Source organism: Talpa europaea (genome assembly GCF_964194135.1).
Source record: "Talpa europaea genome assembly, chromosome: 7".
Lineage (NCBI taxonomy): Eukaryota > Metazoa > Chordata > Mammalia > Eulipotyphla > Talpidae > Talpa > Talpa europaea.
In genome coordinates, this window is record NC_140074.1 from 51,510,896 (window position 1) to 51,529,848 (window position 18,953).

General features: G+C 51.3%; 1 protein-coding gene across 8 annotated transcripts in view; it reads right to left on the reverse strand.

Moving 5' to 3' along the window:
- The window catches only part of PAX5 (paired box 5), a gene marked incomplete at both ends in the record, with an annotated part of 160,773 nt that extends 145,296 nt beyond the window's left edge, over positions 1-15,477 (reverse strand). For 7 of the 8 annotated variants that reach the window (XM_084239211.1, XM_084239210.1, XM_084239208.1 and 4 more), the window contains 2 exons: positions 2,003-2,168; positions 15,296-15,477. In XM_084239211.1, the coding sequence (XP_084095337.1) occupies positions 2,003-2,168; positions 15,296-15,341 (212 nt within the window). Of the gene's footprint in view, positions 1-2,002; positions 2,169-7,992; positions 8,036-15,295 lie in introns of those variants that run through there. The other variant, XM_084239205.1, reaches the window with a different exon arrangement.
- Between the last annotated feature and the right edge of the window lie 3,476 nt (positions 15,478-18,953).

Genomic DNA, 18,953 nt, shown 5'->3' on the forward strand with positions numbered 1-18,953 from the left:
AATTTCCAGTCACACTGTTTTAGGGCTGAACTTGTTTCTTAAAAGGCAGTTCTAATTAGAGTGACATTTTGTCCACTGTGGTTCTTAGTTATGAAAATAATGAGCTATGAAATTCCAATTTATTGTTGACAACTTAAACGGCCAGGCACCGGAGCGGCGCGTAACTTCCGAGTGCCACTGTACCTAGTGACAAATCTATTCGGGCCTCAGAAGGCTGCCGGAGGGGTCTGGCAAGGGACCCTGTCCCCTTCAATCTCCAGGAGAGATCTGTAGGGCTCCCAGCACCAGGACATAAGGACCTGGCATTTGGACATCCCCTCTGAGAAGGGCTCAGCATCTTGCCCTGAGAAGAATTCAAGTATCGAGCAAAATGTCGGCTCAGCAAAGATGTCTCAGCAAAAACAAAGGAAGGAGCCTTCTTTTTCTCTCTCCCTCCCTCGGTATAGTGGAGCAGCCTCCCAACAAGCAAGCTAAGATCCATTCGGCTGTACAAGTCTAATGCTGGGAATCGCCAATATTTTTCTTCTCTCTCTCCTTCTATCTTCTCTCTCTCTCTCTCTCTCTCTCTCTCTCTCTCTCTCTCTCTCTCCTTTTCTCTTTGTTTCCTTTTTCTCTCTTTCTCTATCTCCCTCTCCTCTATTTTTCCTCTTCTACTCCTGCTCTCATCCTCCTACCTAAAACTGCCATCTACCAAGAACTGATAAAGAGCTCTGCCTTCTCCCTGAACTGTGGCTGGGGGTCGTTTGCTTGCTGAGTACTAACCGGGAGTGGCACCGCCAACTTGCACCATTGAGGTGACCTGTGAAGGGCAGGCAGACGAGGAAGAAACACAGGGATCAAGCTCCCTAAAAGGTTGCCAGACCCCTAGCTCTGAAACTTATTTCCTTGGCCCCAGCAAGGTTCCCAAGGTTAGAAGCTGTTGCTCCCTCCACTCGAGAGAAGGTCTTAAATTCCAGCAGATGGGAGGGCAAGAGCAAGCAGCAAGTCATGAAGTCACATACTTCAAAATATTTCTCTGCTATTCAGGTATATCTGTTCTCAAACTGAAAGCAACAGGACTAAGGTTGTTTTCTGACTCAGGGAAAAGAACAGCGAAAGCCGAGAATGTTCCTGGCTGCCAGTACAACTTCACAATGCCTGCAAACAAAACGGTGGCTTTGATTTGGGGCTATGGATGATCTAGGAGTCCTTTCTTCACAGTTCAAGTACTGACCGGCCCTATGGACACAGGTCACTCACTTCGTCTCTCTTAGGTTTGTTTCCTCATCTCAAAATACACATCCCTGCATTGTGCTGAGTGAGGCTCAGCCGAGGAAATAAACGAGGGCAGCGCTAAAAGGCTGAACAGCCCTCTGGGAGAATCGGCATTGTTAGTGTTTTGCTTGCAGCAAATCACTGGGTCAAGTGGCAAGTTTCAAGTGTCAGATTTGAGAGTTTGTGTTTGGTTTGATTTTTTTCTTCTTTAATTTAATATATACTTAGGATGTCTGTCACTACAAAGGAAACCAAGCAGATAGAAGGAAAATACTGCAGCCCGACACAATAAGGTTGATGATAACCCACAACAGAAAAATGAGACTTGACTTTTAAAAATGGAATGTGCTTTTGAAACATTAAAGTGAAATGTTGAACTCTGGCTAGTGATTTATAATTTGTAGATTTTCCACACAGCCCTGCTCAGGCCCTAGGCTCACCTAAGGTGTGTAGGAGGAAATTCCTAAGGATTTCTTACTCCTGGGTACTTTGGAATAATTCAGGCTTTCAGAAGACATGCCATCCCTCTGGACTAGTCACCCCATTCCATGGGTCACTCGTAACAGGGGTTTCCCATGGCTACTTTGAACTGATTGGTCTCAAAAGGGCTTTGTAAACTCTAAAGTGCTGTGCAATGGGCAAAGTGGCACCATGATGCTCACTCTGACCTACACACTGGGTAGCCGCTGGGTCAGGTTTTAGACTGTTGTTTGAAAAATCAAGGGAAACCTGTAGCTCCTGCCTTTACCTGCCAAGAATTTTGCTGACACAACCATGGCTGACCCGAAGCTGCCTGGAGATGTCGCAGGGCCTGACACCTTGATGAGCAAGTTCCACTATCCTTTGGCGAACTACATCCGGGAGTGGCCGTCCATTCACAAAAACCCCCCCAAGCTGATTCACTCCTCCATGTCCTGAAACAGATCAGAAACAAAGGCAAGGGAAAGGGTGGTTAGAACCAGTCACAGAGTAGAAGTGGCACCCAGAGCCCCTCTGAAATGGCCATAGGCTGGATGTCTTGAGCCTGGAGCCAGATGGAGCAGACTACACCTCAGACATATTTTAAAAGTTAGTCTTAACTTTTGTCCATCTTCCGCCAGTCCACTGGGTTATTGACAGAAAACATCCCCACGCTATTTTCTTTTAATTGCTGGCATTTTCCTTGCAATTTTTTTAACAATGAAATATGTGAAGACCCAAATGTATACTGGTGATACAACCTACTATATACATGATGTTGAGGTCTAAGAAAGATTCAGGGGAGGAAATATGTTTTAAACACATCAGATATCAGATTTAAAAAGCTTTTTAAAATGAATCTCTCTTCCCTTTAACAAATATCATTAATAATGAAAAGTACTACTCCAATAAACTTAAATCTCAGGGGGTAAATTTTGTTTTTTATATCTCAGGGAGTAATTTTTTTTTATATCGGCAATCTGATTCAAAGGCTTGGGACCTCAAAAAATTATTTTTTAATAGTATCTGCAAAATACTGAGACAAAATCCACCCACTGCTTAGATTTAAAAAAAAAAAACAAACCTTTCTTTTAGAAGGTGAGGCTCACACATCAATAAAAATGGGAAGGAAATAAATAAACAAAAAAGGTGAGGCTGATGTGCAGATTTGACCACTGGACCCTCTGAGAGCACATGAAAGAAATGGGTCAGAGGACCACCTTCCACCCTGCCGAATCGCGATTTGTCATAAAGGAGCTTCCCTGGAATTTTTGGAGTGTTTTGCAGTTGACAAGCAGTTTTAAGTTGATTCAGGGAAAATAAATAAGCCAAAGAAGGCTTCTGAGTCCCAGGTTTTACAAGGAATCTAGGATGGGTTTTAAATAAAAGGAATCTAGGAAGTATCTTCTCTACCCAATATGCTCCCTTCACTTACATCAAGGTCCATCTTTAAGGAAACGGATCCAATAAGTGAAAAGCCAAACCAGTAAACACAGACTGATCCAGTGTAGCAAAATCATTGACCTTGTAGGTGTTAATCAGCCACTAACTGACATCATTTAATGACTATCAAAAGGCAAAAGCCAAGTCCAAGCATTTACCAAGGCTGCTGGCAGCTCAGAGGCCAAGGAGGGGGAAATCCCTTAAATTGGGGCTTCACTGTGCTACAGAAGCAGGGAATCTCAGAGGTCACACAAACACACCACTCCAGCTCTAAAACATAAAATAGAAACCTAATCTCAGTCATCCCCCAACCACCCTCAAGTACTATCCAGGCTCACGAGCAGCATCTGAAATAGGGGTGGGGTATGTGTGTAAATACCCACAACATAATCTTTTCCCTAAAAAAAGCTGCCAGGGCAATTCACTGAAGTATCCCATAAGAGTCTGAATTGAATATTTCCTAAAATTTCCGAGCTCAGGCTTATTTCCAGGAAAAAAACACAGTTTTAGAGATAACTGCAGTACTTAGTTTTAGTTTTAAACTGAATTTCTCTTTGATTTTCAAAATGAATCAGTTCTGATTATTCTAAAAGACTCCAGATACGGGAAAAAGGAAGATTATTCTGAATAGGATTTTGCAGTTGCAACATAATTGTATAGTTCACCTAAAACAGAAAGACTGCAGCTACCTCTGGTCAAGTATCTTAAGAAGGCTTTGTTCTGGGGTTGGGAGTACCTACTAAAAAAGCATTGAACAGATCTTTCAAGAATAGGTTTAATTTAAGAAGTAAGTTCAAAATCGGTACAAATTCATCTGAATGGATAAAAAGGAAGCTAAAACACCCAGCATAACCCATCAGCCCAGGCATTGCGGCCCATTTACAATAGCCTGTCCCTTAATACTAACCCAGTGGTTTCCATCCAAAATCCAGTGGCAACCTTCAAAAGACTTAAATTCTAAGATTAGTCCTACAAGACATTTGTGAACTTTGGGGGCCACTTGTATCATGGAAAAAAACTACAAAGATCAGACACGCAAGGTGACAACAGGTCCCCAAACCCTCTACTCTTGACCACAAAGATTGGGCTATCGATGCTCTTCCAGAGTCCGATGCACATGTCCACAGTTGATACCAGGCCCAGAATGAACTGGGAGCTCACCACTTCCCTCAACTTCTTAAAAAGCACCCCAAACCCATTTGACTCTCTGCTTCAATCACTGTCCTATTCAATAGAGCACTTCAAGGCTGGCAGAGTAGTGACTTACAAGTGTGGTCTGAGAAGGCAATTGAGATTGGAAAGAAGTAAAACTGCCTGAGAGAGGGGAGGCAGGATGGTGAAGAAGAGGAAAAGAAGTATGAAGGGAAGGGTGCAGAGTGCACAGACTAAATGAGACAGGCAGCAAGAAGAGCGTGGAAAGGAGACCCGTGAGGAAGTCAGAGGAGGACTAAAAAGGAAAGGATCGGCCACAACAGGCCAGACTGGAAGGAAGAAAGGGAGGGAGGGAGAGAGGAAGGGAGGGAAAGAAGGTGAGTATCATATTCTGTGGGAGGGGAGAAAACAGAAGAGAAAATGGAGGAAGTCTATTAACGGGTTATCTGGAAGACAGAGAACTTGTGAGTGGGACCTTTGTTTTCTGGGATTGCAGCTCCAGCCCTGCATCTGTTTTGAGCTCCCAAGCTCTACCCTCTCCTTCCTGTGCACTCCAGTTGGGTGAGGGTTTATACCAAAGAGGATGCTGAAGGGGCATACCCACACTCAGTTACACTTTTCAGGGGCAGGTAGGATTTACAGAGACTGATGTAAAGATTGATATAAACACATCAAGCAAAAACCAGGAAACAGACACCGATGCAAGGGAAACACAGCCCCACCCCCAGAGGGCACAGAGCAGAGTTTGGAGGTGGGGAGAGGAAGAAGGGGGAATTGCAGATATTCTGGTGCCTTTGTGGCTCAGTCTGAAGGAGTCAGCCTCCACAGATGCTACTCAGCCAGGAAAGGACATGTTGCCCACCAGGGCATAGGGTCTCAGGGAGAGGGTCTCTGCTGACTCAGCTCCAGATTGAACTCCAGAACCCACAGATTATTGAAATTCCTCTTAGTGTAGCAGAGAAGATGAATGAAGGGACGCACAGACATGCAAACAGGAACACAAGGAAAGGGCGGGGATAAAATCTTGTCGATGGACTCTAACCAACAGATTGGTGCTGACCCACGTGTGCAGTCTGCCCGTGGATACAGAAGCAGTTAAACCAGGCAGAGAGAGAAGGCCATGCATGGATGTGTACCACCCACACAGTCCACTGCCCTCTCACTGTCCCTCTTTCTCCACTTCCATGAATCCTAGAAGATCCCAGAACCAAATCCAGCTTTGCTTGTGTGAACTTGCTGTCAGTCCTTTTGTCTCTCAAGTTTCAGTATCATACTCTGTAAAATGGGTTTAACTAAAGGTCTGGATGTCACTCAGGAAGGAGACTGGCTTTAAAAGTGTTTTATAACTGGTAATCATATGTGGAGATAGAAACATCTGGGAAGGGGGAAGTCATTGTCCTGATGAAAAAGGAAAGCTTGGAATAAGGGGTGGGGACAGGGGAACTCAGAAGCCCATTTCCTAGTAGCACCTGCGCCTGCCTCCATACAACCTCCACGCCAAGGTTGTCCCACAGTAAAGTGGGGGGAGGGGGGAGAGGTAGGAGAGAAGGGAATTGCTGGGGAAGGGGAGAAACTGATCTGGACCAGGAAGGAAAATGAAGAGGTAGGTGGGACTTGGTCTGAGCCCCTACTACTCCAGGGGTCTCTCAAGGTCTACTATACTCCCCCCCCCAATTTCAAGTAAATTGGGACCCCTGAGGGGGACTACATTGTGCAAGCAAATAGCTTTCAGTGTCAGAGCCAAGGGCACTTCCAGAGAAGCCAGGACTAGGCTGGCTGGGACCCAGCCCCCACTGTGCTGCCAGGGAGATTGAAAATGGGAGGAGGGAGTACTTCTCCAGGAGGGGCAGATGAAGGCCAGGACAAGGAGGGACAGAGACACAGGCATTATCAGTAGCTAAACAGCACCTGGAAAAAGCTGCTTTCTCCATGCTGGCACACAGCCTGGAGACCACTGGGTCTGATGCTATCTCCCCAAGGGCCAGGGGCACAACCTCTGGGTCTCTGGACTCTGCACAGAAGGAGGCAGTAAAGGTCTCTGGATTCCTGCCTGTGAGGAGCGATGTGCAGGGGGCAGTCCTCCCCTATTTTGTTCCCCTATTGCTCCTGGCTGAGCCTGCCCACCTCTCAGAGTATTGACCCAACTCATTTGTTTTATGGCTCACTCTGCGGAATCGGTCTCCCCCGAAACGGCTCAACTCTGCACAGAAGGCTGCTGAGAGTGCTGGGTTCACCATGGACTGGAAACCAGTTTGGCATAGGCCCCAAATGGCCAGGAATCCAGGAGTCATTATTTTTTGGTTTTTGAGTTGTTGTTTTTTGTTTTTTGTTTTTTGGTTTTTTTTTTTTGCTTGCACCAGAGCAAGCGGCTTCTCTGTGCAAATCTCCCTACCTCTTGGGTGGATTACCTCAGGAAATTGACACAAAGAGATACTGACCTGCCCACAGCCAGCCCAGCTGCCTAGATCAGCTTTTCCCTGCCTACCAGGCCACTTGGCCATCCGGGACTGAAGCAGACAAATTCGCCAGAGGAAGCTCGCCTTCTCTCCAGCCGGGTCTCTGCTGCCTTTGTTAAATGGGGGAATGCAGCCGGGCATGCAAGATCCCTGGCTATCTGAGAGGAACTTGACTTAAGGAGGGATCCCAGCCAGGGAGCAACTCCCGACCCACAGCCAGAGGGGACCAAGCTGGACCTCGTTGCTCCATCCCAGCTCTGCAGCCTGCAGAAAGGAAACATGATTTCTTTCACTTGGAATTTCCTTAAAATCTCAGAACCTAATCTAACAGCGAGAGAGGCACACTCATCTCACAGGAAGATCTGTTAATAGGCAAAGTAACAGATTCAGACAGGTCAGGCAGCTGGGTCAGCCTTGCTAGCACCCAAAATGACCCTTCCCGTCTCCTACACACGCTGTGTCTTTCAAAAGGCAAGGGAACTGGTATGGTGACTGACTTCTTGATCTTTTCTTTCTTGCTTGCTTGCTTGCTTGCTTTTTTAGGAAAGAAGCCATCATGAGGCTGGCTCCTGCAGAGAAGGACTTAACAGGGTCTTTTAGTGTCTCTGAATGAGCTGGCTGGCTTCTAGGCAGAAGCTCAGCCAAGGGATTGCTACTTCGTTGATTTTTCAAATTCCCCTCTTCAACTCCCGGACACTTTCGGAGCTCTGGATCTGGTGTCCTCCCTTAGCCCTCAACCTCTTACTCCACACATAATAAGCACACAGACTCCGGTGGAGGCCCTACCTCCCCCCAAGCCCGAATCTTGATCAGCCCTACAGCGGAAAAAGGCGCTATCTGGGTCGGGGTGTGGGACGCTCTCTGAGACTCGGACTGACCTCTCCCTACAACTTCGTGTTCTCCAACTGGACTGGCCTCCAGCTACTCCGTATCCAAGCCAGGATTCTCCGGGCACGCTGAGATTTCACTGCCACATACCCTAAAGGTTGCAGCTCGCTGCCTATACTCTGCGTTGCTGGAGGCGGGATTCCCGGTGCCAGGTGCTCAGACACCAGCGGCCAAGCGCGTTGTTTCACATCCCCTGCCTGGGAGCCCTGTACTTGGCAAAGTTGGCTGCGCGGCTACTGAGGTCCTGGGTCCTCCCGGCCTTAATACCTGCCCCGAGGTCCGGCACCCCCAACCCCGTCCCGGCTGGAGAGTGAGAGAAGCGAGCTCGCCGCCTACTTACTATGCATGGATGCAAACGGGTCGTGCTTACAGTGTATTTCCATCGGGGCGCTCCAGACTCCAGGCCGGCCCACGCCGCCGCCGCCTCCCGGCGCCAAGGGGCTGCCCAGCACCGCTAGGGAACCGCGCCGCCAGGCCGGGCACCAAGCGAGCTGGGCTCAGAAAACACCGCCGAAGCTTCGGGGCCTCTCAGAGTCGCCCTCCCAGAGATCGCCGAGAGCTGCCTCTAGAGGCGGGAAATGGAGCTTGTACAGTCTGGCTGGGAGCGGACGTCCAACTCCTGGTGGCTTCGCTCCGGGGCTGGCTCAGGCGGCGGCTCCGGACCTGGCCCCGAGCAGGAGTCGCTGCGGCCAAGGCGCCCACAGCTTCGGGGGCATAGCGAAAGGGCCCGCCTCCGGGACGGCTGAAAGCCCCCGGCCTCCGGATAGGAGAGGGCTTGAGAGGGCTGGCAGGACACACGGCCCTTGGCTTCCTCCACTCGGGGGGCTGGAGGCCCGGGGCTGGCAGGCGGGTTCCGCGGCCTCGCTTCTTCTGGAGCCTCTTCTCCACCCCTGGGTCTCCACCAGATCCTTTCTCTCTCTCCTTTTTTGAGTCTCTGGGGTTCGGACTTGCCCCCTCAGTCTCTATCCACCGACTATCCGACGTCTCGGACTAAGTTGCAAAGAACTTCCTCTCTGGGCGCGTCGGGGGCCCCCGGCGGGTTGCGAGACGCTTCTGCCCCTGGTGCTTAGGCCGACTCCAGAGTCCCGGGAGCTTTCGCACCCCGGGACCCGCAGACTTCAAAGTTCCAGCAGCCCCAGCTGCTCCCCCATTGCTGGACAAGGAACGGGGACGGCAGCGACGGTCTCCTTCTAGCCTAACTCTCTGCCTGAAGCCCACCAACTCTTCGACTCCCCCCAGCCCCCCGCTCTCTCTTGGGGATCTAGTTCAAATATCTTTCAGCTGCCTCTTCCAGGACGGCCGCCGCGCCTGCCCCGGGCGTGAAGCAAGGGACAGAGAGAGCGGATGGTCCCCTCCACCAAGGCCGCCGGGACTGCTGGTGCTCAGATAAAGCCGCTGCCGGCTTTGACTGCCCGCGCTGCCGCTGTTTCCGCCGCGGGCGCTAGCCCTTCGCCTGCTCGGCGCGCACAGTGCGCCACCGCGCCGCCCCGGAGCCGCTTTCAGGACCCGCTGCGTGTGGACAGCGCCGCCCGGGGCTCAGCCTCCCTCCGGGCGGGGGCGGGGGCGGGGCGGGGGCTCAACTGCCAATCATGCTTCATCAGACCAATCAGAAAGGTGGTAGCGGGCCCTGGCCCGAGACGCTGCCCTATTGGCTAAGCAACCGGCGGGCTCCGCCTGATTAGCCGGTACCTGGGCAATGGGAGAGAATGGGGGGCGGGGCCCAGGCGGCGGCGCCACGTTCATTGACAAACGCGCGGGGCGAAGGCCTGGAGGAGCGCGTAGGGGGGATGGGGAAGGGAAGCCACACTGTGCCTGGAGAGTCCCGCAGCAGGTCCGGAGAGAACCTGGCCTCCATGCCCGCGGCCTGAGGGACTGAGGACAGCAGAGGCCGGGAGTTGGGCGGGGAGGGGAGCAGGTGAGGGTGGGGAGAAGAGTCACCAGAAACACACACAGAAGAAAATGCTGGAGGAAGACAAGGAATGCTGTGCAGATAGATCCAGCTTTCAGTCTAAACACATCAGACTTACTAGGGACTGGTAGTGCGCGCACATCTGACCCTTTTGACCTCAGTTTCCTAAGCCGTAAAATGGGCAGTGTTGGCTTACCCAGTTTTTAATGAAGGCTCCTTCCCAGGGAAATATTTCCTACATTTAACAAGCACCTACTAAGTCGCTGCCACCTCCTCGTCTAACCCCTACCTTTAATTTCAGGGGCCCCAATTCTGAGCTAACCAGAGGGAAATACATCTCACCCTCCTTTGAAGTTTATAACCAGGGTATTCCTGGGAAAGGAGAGTAGCTGAGGCTTTAGATCAATTTGCCAAACACTGAGTCCAGGACTTATCTTTTCAACCTCAGACCCAGGGGCTGCCGAATGTTTTGGGGGCTGGTGTTGCACACAGCTAAAGGCTTACATTTGCTATGGCAATTCTGCATCTGGCACAAGGCATCTAGGGCTCTGAATGAGCCCAATAGTGTGCAGTGTGAATAAGAGTCCCTGAAACTGGCAAATTGGCAGATGGGCTCTATCTGCAAAGTATGAGCAAAGCCCTGCCAGGGGTGCTACCATGCTGCTTTTAGTTATCTGAAAACCCAATCTGACCAGAGATTCTCAGTTTCTCAAGAGTGTGAGGCCCTGGGACCAAAATCAAAGGAATTGGACCTGAAAAGGAAACAAGTGGACAGCACTTTTACACCCAGGAGGCAATAATTCTGTGAGCACCTATGGGTACCAGGGTTCGTTTTTTGCTCAAAGACCTGAAGACTCAGTAGCACAAGGGAGTGGTCCCAAGACCCACCATTTCAAATTCACTAGCAACGATCCTCTAATATTAAAGATAATCTAAAAACAAGGACTCTGGGGTGTCTGCTCCAGTCCTAGGCTTGTAAGCATAGAGCACCTCTGCCCCATTTCTCACACTTCTACTCTGGGCAGGCCCTTGGGTCCACCTTCTGTTTCTGACCTAGACTCAGCTGTCCCTGACCAGTAAATAAGTTTCCGGTGTTGACGCCCCACCCCACCCCTGTTCAGGGCACAGCTGCAGAAAACGACCACAGGCAGGCCTCTGGAGGCTGCAGTGTGCACTGGGGTGGGGTGGCCATGTTATCTCTCCTTTGTCTGGAACCCTGCCCATCTGGATCCTTGCTCCTCCTCCCACCACTACCCCTGTGGAACAGGAATATCAAAACAGAGGAACTGGGATGAGTTAGGGTTCTTGAGTTCGTTCCACTTCTTATGTTGTGAATTGTAAGTGACCAGAATCCAAACTGGTGAAGCTGCCATCTGATCCTGGCAGAGAGACAGGGACAAAGCCAGTGACACCTCTCCCCTCAGCCCTCTCTCAGAGCTCAGCCCGAGAAACCCAGATTTAAAGTCTTTGAACTACAGGGCTTCGAGGGTATGCGTTCCCCATTTTACATATGCAGGACAAAGACCAAGGTGAGATAAGATGTGTCCAAGGTCAAATCACTAGCAGGACTGAGGAAATGTTGTGGGCCACGGGGAATCTCTTTCTCAGAAGGAGCTCCCCAGAGCCATTCTCAGGATGGCAGGGCGGTTTTATTTTGGTTTGCTTTGTTGTTTTGTTTTTCCGGAAGGAGGGGGCCAAGCTAGTATATGCTGCACAAACCTATTTTCCTGTGTGGCTTGGACAGAATCCTCAGAGCATTGCTGCAGTAGGATGGAACTGAAGATATTACCCAAGCAGGAATACCTCAGATTCCCATTTCACTCAGAACGCGATCTTTTCAGACTGGTGTTGGACTGCCGAGCCCTTTTGGCCAGTGTGATTCCCTTCCGCACCCCACAAAGCACAAAGGGCTGAAAGAGTTTCACCGCGGTCATGGTCAAAGCAAGACAACCTCTGGGAACTTCCAACGCCAAGAGGCAAACCTCAGACCTGACATTCTGGCCACAGAGCCCAGCCTAACAAGTCATCAAAAGGCAGCTCTGAGAAGTTAGCGTAGCCCGGGATTATACAACGGTTAATGACGAAGCTGTGTTTCTGTGCCTCAGTTTTGCCTCAGCCAGCTCAGGAGCCCTCGAGTTTGAGTCCCGAGAGAGAGACACTAGCCAAGATGTTCTCCACGCCCAGCATTGAATGCCCCAGGCCTTGCCCTGCACAACAATGGCACAGTTGCCTCCCCCACCAGAACTTTGGGCAGCCTGCTTAGTGCTAGGCACTAGAGAAAGGAAACCAAGCAGGAAGAAACTCCATTTATGTAAATTGAATTGACTTTGAAAGATTTGCCATTAAAAAGAAAGTCCATCAGGGTCTCCCTGGTGGCGCAGGGGTTAAAGACAGCGCTATCAAGCTATCCCCAGTCACTGCATCATGAGTTCAATTCCTGGCTGGCCAGGGAGCAATTCACATGGCACAGCAGACCTCTCTGTCTCACCCACTGCTCCCCTCGCAGTGTATTTCAGTAGATCTGCCTGTTCTGCTCTCCACTCTGTCTCTGGTGAATCCTCTCACTCCACCCCCCCTTCCCCCCAATCTCTGGCCTGCACCGCAGCTCTTGTATGCATAAATAAATAAATCTCAAAAAAAAAAAAAAAAGAAAGTCCATTGAAAATAATGTCTGGGAAACCAAGACACCAAAGAACTTCTACCTCTGTCCTCCTCTTCAGCCTCAAACCCAGTTTCCAGCGGCACATGCTCCCTCCCTACCTTCCCCTCCCCCTCCTCTCCCAGCAGGACACGTGCCCAGCAGCATCAGGGGGCTGAAGGGACTATAGTGCTCTGTGGGCCTAAGATCTGCAAAGACAGCCCAATTCTATCCCATTTCTCTGCTCTTGCTTGGAGCAAAACAAGACTTTCAGGGTTCAGATGTGCTGCTCTATTGGGGTGTGCAACGGGGGTGGGGGGGGTGGGGGGTGTGTGTGTCAGCAATGACAATGATGCCCCTGTCCTAATCTGGTTGGTTCCTTCTATCCTTCATTTAGAAAGAATCAAAGAGAAAAAGCAACTGACCAGAGGTTACACAGCTAATTCTGGAAGAGCAGATTCCTGAGCCTCAATCAGGTCATTTGCTCTACCAGGCCCAGGTCTGTCTGTAGGAGTCCTTGAAGTAGGTAGATAAAAGAAGAGTTTGACCAAATTTTTTCAAGAACTATTAACTGTCTTTGTCCACATTTGTTCTCATTACCAGGGCACCCCACAGACCAGGGGCTCTGGGACTACCTTTCTCTCTCCTAGAGCTTTAGACAGGCAGCTCCTTCTCTTAGGACTCAGCTTCCCATGTGTTAAAGGGGAAAACAACACTTAGGAAGAGGCCTCCCAAGGTTCTGAAAGATGAAGATCTACAGACAGCAAGCATTGTTATTCTACCCAGTCATTCCAGAACTGGGGACTGGATGCCAATGTCCATTCAAAAAGTGTTCAGCCTATCCAGGTCTCCCAGGTAGCTAACTTACCCAATAGGAATTTTTCTTCAAGGGTTCTGTCTTTTCTCCTGGCAGAAATGAGAGATCTAAGGGAGAGAAATCACCTTCTAGTTCTACTCCCTCATGTTCTGACAAGTTACTGCCCCTCCCTGGATCTCAAGTTTTCCTTTTTGCTACCACAACGAAGACACTAGACAAGAGGACTCTGCTCAAAGCTGACCTTACCCCACCTTGGGCTTAGAGCTAGCAGGGTTTATATTCTTTCCTCATTATAAATGGTTGGGGAAACTGAGGTGAAGAGACAGAATGGAATATAATTCTGAGGGGAAGAAAATTCTGAGGTTATAGGTAACCCATAAAAGATCTCAAAGTTGGGAGAAGAGGGTCCTAAACTGGACCCTCAACATCTCCCCAGCTTGGTCAGCTTCCCAGTCCTCTCCTTTTCCCCAGTCAGACCCCAGGTCAATGCAGACAGCCAGAAATGCAGTATCATCAGAGATGTCCTCTTTTCCAGGCAGGTGGCCCTTACCTCAACTCCAGGGTGAGGAAGGGGCGTGGCTCTCCAGACTTTAAAACTCTAACCAGCTTAGCCCCCGACTCCCACCCCCCCCAGGCCCAACCAGGCCTGTCTGGAGGAGAAATGAAATGCTTTATTGATTAAATGATTATTCAGGCGATTGAACTAATCAAAGAGCCCATCGACCGCCATGAATTACATTCTTTGTAGACAACTTGTCGTCAGAGGCAGCCAGGCCAGTGGTACAGACACTCTCCTGAGCCCTCTCAGACTTCTCACCCAATTCAAATGTACATACAGCACCTAGTCTCCAGGCACAGGCATTTCTAGAAGTTCCACCTACTAAGAGAAAGTGGGGAGCAGTAGAGGGGGGTTCCAGATTCCCTCCCCCCGGGACTCCTCCTCTTCAATTCTCCCTGCCTCTTAGATAGTTGACTTCACTTCTTCAGTCGCTATTTTGGAAACACATCTCTGCCAGGAGTTGTACAGGTTAACCACTCTCTCTGTATTTTGGATGGGGATGGGGAAAGGGGAGGTTTTGCCTGAGCCAGGAGACTGCTTGGGTGGGAGTTAGCACAGGTGGCCTAGTAAGTAAGACTCTCCTACCAGCTTTTACTTCAGGGCAGACAGAGGCCTCCTGCTGCCTGCCACCTCCTCTCAGACATAAACCCACCCTGCTACCCACTGCCTGGGCCTGTGGGAGGCACACCAGGTCCTGTGCCAGGAAGACCTGTGTGTATATGGGCTCCAGGGCTATATGCCCAGGCTAGCGTCACACATGTCCACCCACTTGTGCTCTCCTCCATTGGAGCAGCAACCACAAGATAAAACCTGATCATACTATACACACACACACACACACCAGAATCAGAAGTCTGTCTAGCTGAAAGCAAAGACAGGCTGGGGTCCCTAGAAAATGTGATGGCTAGCCTGCAGGCTGCCCACTCTCACATGCAGGTTGTGCATGCCACAGCAGAACCTTTAGTGGAATGGTAGTCTCAGCAGTGCCCACAGAGTGAAGCAGCCGCACCAAACACCCACACTGAGGGGATGCATACCCTGAACTCCTGGCTCTCCCTGAAGAATGAGACCTCAGCCTGACTGTTAGCAGGTTTAACACAACAGATCTCAGCACCACAGGCCTCACACCATCTATATGACAAGAGGCAAGCATTTTTGTATACACAGTAACAGCTTTTGACATCCAAAAATGAAGGGGTCAGTGTAACCATCTCTTTCCAAAATCACTTAGGCTATGACAGGTGAACAGGATACCACACATTCTGGATACTCAAAAGCACAGTACCCAGGAACATGCACTCTTACACACACACACGAATACAAAGACACACACACACACACATAAGCTCTTGGACACGCACTAAGACATTTTGAAAATACATACACAAGGCACAAACTCATTGTCATTCAGGCACACGCTGAGGCCCTATGTAAACACAACCCCAAACAAACTTTCAGACCCCCCCCACACACACACAAACACCCACATAAACTTAGAGAAATAGAGAGAAAAACACAAAATCTCAGACACTTGGACTGATGTGAATTGAGTAAACTCTTTGATGAAAAGACACAATAACGCACCGAAGACAGAGGCGCAGTCAATCCCTGCGAAAATGGAAAATGCAGCTCACCCCCTCCCCCAGAGCCGACGTGCGCGAGGACCAGCCCATGGCTGGGTCCCTGGGTTAGCACGCCTGGAGCGGCAGCGCTGTCCTACCTGTCCTGCCGGTTCGAGGAGTCGGGTAATTTTTCTCTAAATCCATTTTGATTTTTCAGAACTTGATGGAATGGACAGGGAAAAAAGTTTCCACTTTTTTGTGCTTCCCTTTTTTTTTTTTTTTTTTTTTTTTGGTGCCAGAGGCCGCTCACAGGTCGGAATAATTCAAGCCTTCCGCTCCCCCGCCGAGCTGGGGTAGCTGATCACTGAGCTGAAACTAAACGTTTTAGGTGGAAAAAAAGCGACCGAAGGCACCGTGAAATGATTAAGGAACTAAAGAGCTTCTCGCCATGTGAGATCATGTCCTGTTCTCGCCAACATCACAAGATGTCCCCAGACGCGCCGCGCCCCCAGCGTGCCGCCCCGCGCAGCCGGCCGGGAGCAGGGAAAGGGGTGCTGCGCTGCGCAACGGGCCGCTCACTTGGCCAGACGGGGCGGGCCGGGCCGGGCCGGGCCGGGCCGGGCTGGGCTGGAGCGGCGCGCGAGGCCGGGAGAGCAGCAGTGCAGCCGCCGCGCCTCCCCGGACTTTTATAGGGGGTTGGGGGGAGGGAAGGAAGGCTTCAGACCGAGCTCGGCGCTAGCCCGCGCGCCTACGGGAAGGGGCCGACGGAAGGCGAGCCAGAAGTCCTGGCCTCGCGGCTGCACCCTCTCCAAATCCCTGCGCTTTGGTGTTCCGGCCCTCTGTGCGGGGCGCGGGACAGGGGACCCCTCTAGCTTCAAACACAGCCGAGTTGGTGGATGCAGGCCGGGTTTTTGTTTTTAAAGAAATAAACCAATTTGCCAAGCCCGTGCTTTTGAAGGGAGTGCAAAGGCGAGCAATTTTGTGGGGCACAGAGGGAGCGTTCCAGTTGCCTACGATTCACCTCTAGGGCGGCGCCCGCCGCGGACCTCCAGCCACCCTAGCCTTCCACACCGATTTTCAGTTCTGATACTATTGCTAGGTCCCAGGCTTTAGGGTAGTGCCAAAACCCTAAAGTCCCCATGGCCTGCTCGGCCTTTTGGTACCAGTGCCCCTCCCCAAACCAGATTTCATTCAGGCCCGCAGGAAAGAGATTAAGCTGTGAAAAGCTAAAGTCCGGGCCTCCCCTTTCGAGCACCCGCACAGAAAAGAACCATCTTGGGATGTCCCAGAGGTTGACAGGAGTCCCGGACACCTTACCCCGGCCCATAAATGGAATCTCTTTGCCCTCAAACCCTGAGGCGTTGCGCGGTCTCGGAGCCCCAGGACTCGATTCTGGAGGAAAAATCACCCCGAGAGAGACCGGGCAGAGGTGTGGCACGTCCAGCCTTCTCTTCAGCCCAGACTCAAGACTTGCCCCCCTTGCCCCCCATCCTCCTTCCCATTCCCGAGTCCAGCTGCTTGGCCAAGGCTGCGGGAAACCCTTGAGGCCCCGCAGCGGGGTGGTCGTGGGGACGAGGTTCTCCAGGGCGGGGCCGCGCTCCACAGGAGGACTCTTGGCCGCCGGACAATGGCAGTTTCAGAAAGTGAATCGTCCTCTGCAAAAGTGTTGTTTGTTTTTTGGAGGGGGTGGTCACGAGGCTGGGACGGAACTTAGGGGGAAGAGCCCAGAACTGTAGGAAAGGCGGGGGGTGGGCTGGGGGCGCAGCGGGAACCGGACAACGCTTATCCGCTGAGCCGATTTCGCCACAATCGGAAACGTGGCTGTGGATCCTCCGGCGGCCCCCCCACCAAGTAGTCTGCTCAGTCCCCCCGCACCGCCTTCTTCCTGCAGCCTTCAGGTCCGGGGCTCTGCCCCGGCGATTTGATTTTTGGCCATCTCGGAGCGCCAGACTCTTAGCCTGCGTCGCCGGGCCTCAGCCCAGGCTTCCCGCCCTCCCGCCTAGCCCGCGCGGGGAGGCTGCGCCGCGGAGGAGCGGCCTGTCCGCGCCTTGAGATCAAAAGCCCTCTCGGAACTGACATTTCACCCCAGGCTGGGGGCGGGAATTGTTTGTTTGTTTGTTGGTTTTTTTTTTTTCTTCCCCCAGTTTGGAGGGTTTGTTTTGTTTTGATTTTCTGTGAGTTTTCATTATGAGATAGTCTTTTGTTTCGGGTATTTTGCGTGTTGTTTTTTCGTGGATTTCATTTTAGCGGATTTGGCTCTGTGAGTCTTGGTCTTTTTGATGGGTTTTATCTTGTGTGTTTTGATTTTATGTGGGTTTTGTACTTTGCCCGTGTAAGGCTGCCTTTTTTGTGTGTCGTTTGGAAGCCTGTTCCCTCTGCGCGGTGTTTTGATTTCCTATTAGTGGGTGTCGTTTGTGTTTTGCCTTTAGGTGAAATGTGTGTTTATGTGCGTTTTTCTTTTCGATTTTGATTTTGTGTTTATGAGCCGTGAGTTTGTATGGGGTTTTGATTTCTCTTTTCCTGTGTTGGCTTTAGTTTTTGTGTTTGTGCCATGCTTTTGTGTGTGGTGTGGGGATTTTGGATTAGGAAGGAGACACCGGCCACTACTCGGTTCCCATCCGCAGCCAGGAAGGGCAGAGGATTAGGCCAAGCAGCACGACTGGTGGGTTCTTCGTCAGGTTCCGAAATACCTGACCCTGGCGAAGCGGGGTCGAACCCTGCACGCTCCAAACTGTGGTGAAACAAATGTGCGTTCCCGAGGGGGCGCCCGCCCCAGTCATCACCCCGCGAGTCCGTAGTGTCTGGGTCAGAATTCACAGAGCCCCCCTCGCGGCGCACCCAGGCCTCAGCGCGGTCCTCTTGGCCACCCTGTCGGGTTTGCATCGATCCCCCCTTGCGCGTGGGTAGCTGCTTCTGACCTCTCCGACTTCCGAAACGTTGGACTGAGGGGCCGCTTCCCGCCGCTGAGCAGGTGGCAAACCTTTTCGGAGGACGCGGTATTGATATTGCGGGCTTTAGAGAAGGGGGCAGGGACGCATGGAGTCTAGACGCAGATAGGCTTAGGGACCCCGAAAAATCTCGCGTCGGACTTGTCCACAGCCCTGGAATCCCAGAAACTCAACCCGGCTCAGCTTTCGGTTTGGAGAGCTGCAACCACAGATACATACGTCTACACTCTAACATAGGCATACACAGCTAGAGAACGAGCAGGCGCATTGGTAGCAGCGGCCTGCTTGGGGAACCAGAGCTGGCACCATCTCAAGGGGAAGCCAAACTGTAGTGACCGGAAATGTTCCAAGTAAAGAATAAGACATTCTTTCTGTTCACGTTGCCGGAACTTCTCCAACCTCGATACACCTGGATTTCTTTAATGCTACACTGGGGAGGAAAAAGGGCACATTTAGAACGACAGAGAGACTCGCTTACTAAATCAGCAAGGAAATGGGGGAAAATCTGTACAGAAACATAGAGAGGGAGCGACGGGACTATGGGGAAAGCAGATTAGAGGCCCAGGAAGGGGACTGGTGCGCAGCCTGCTGGGCCCCTTTGCGCTCTGACTTTGGGTTAAAGGGAGAAAGCAGAAATCGAGAACAGAGAGTGACAGGAAAAAGTAGAGTTGCAGAAGAGGCTGGCCCTGGCACGCCGCAAGCTTGCCTCCAGCCAACACTCTGCAGCTTAGGGAGAAGGAGGTCGACGTCGGGAGGTGAAGAGCCTAGCGTGGGCCTCTTCTGGTCCAGGAAACACCCATGTACTCCAGGGCTGTGAAGCCGGGACTGGGACTCGGTTTCTGTCCGGCGCCTCCCGGTACCCCCAGCC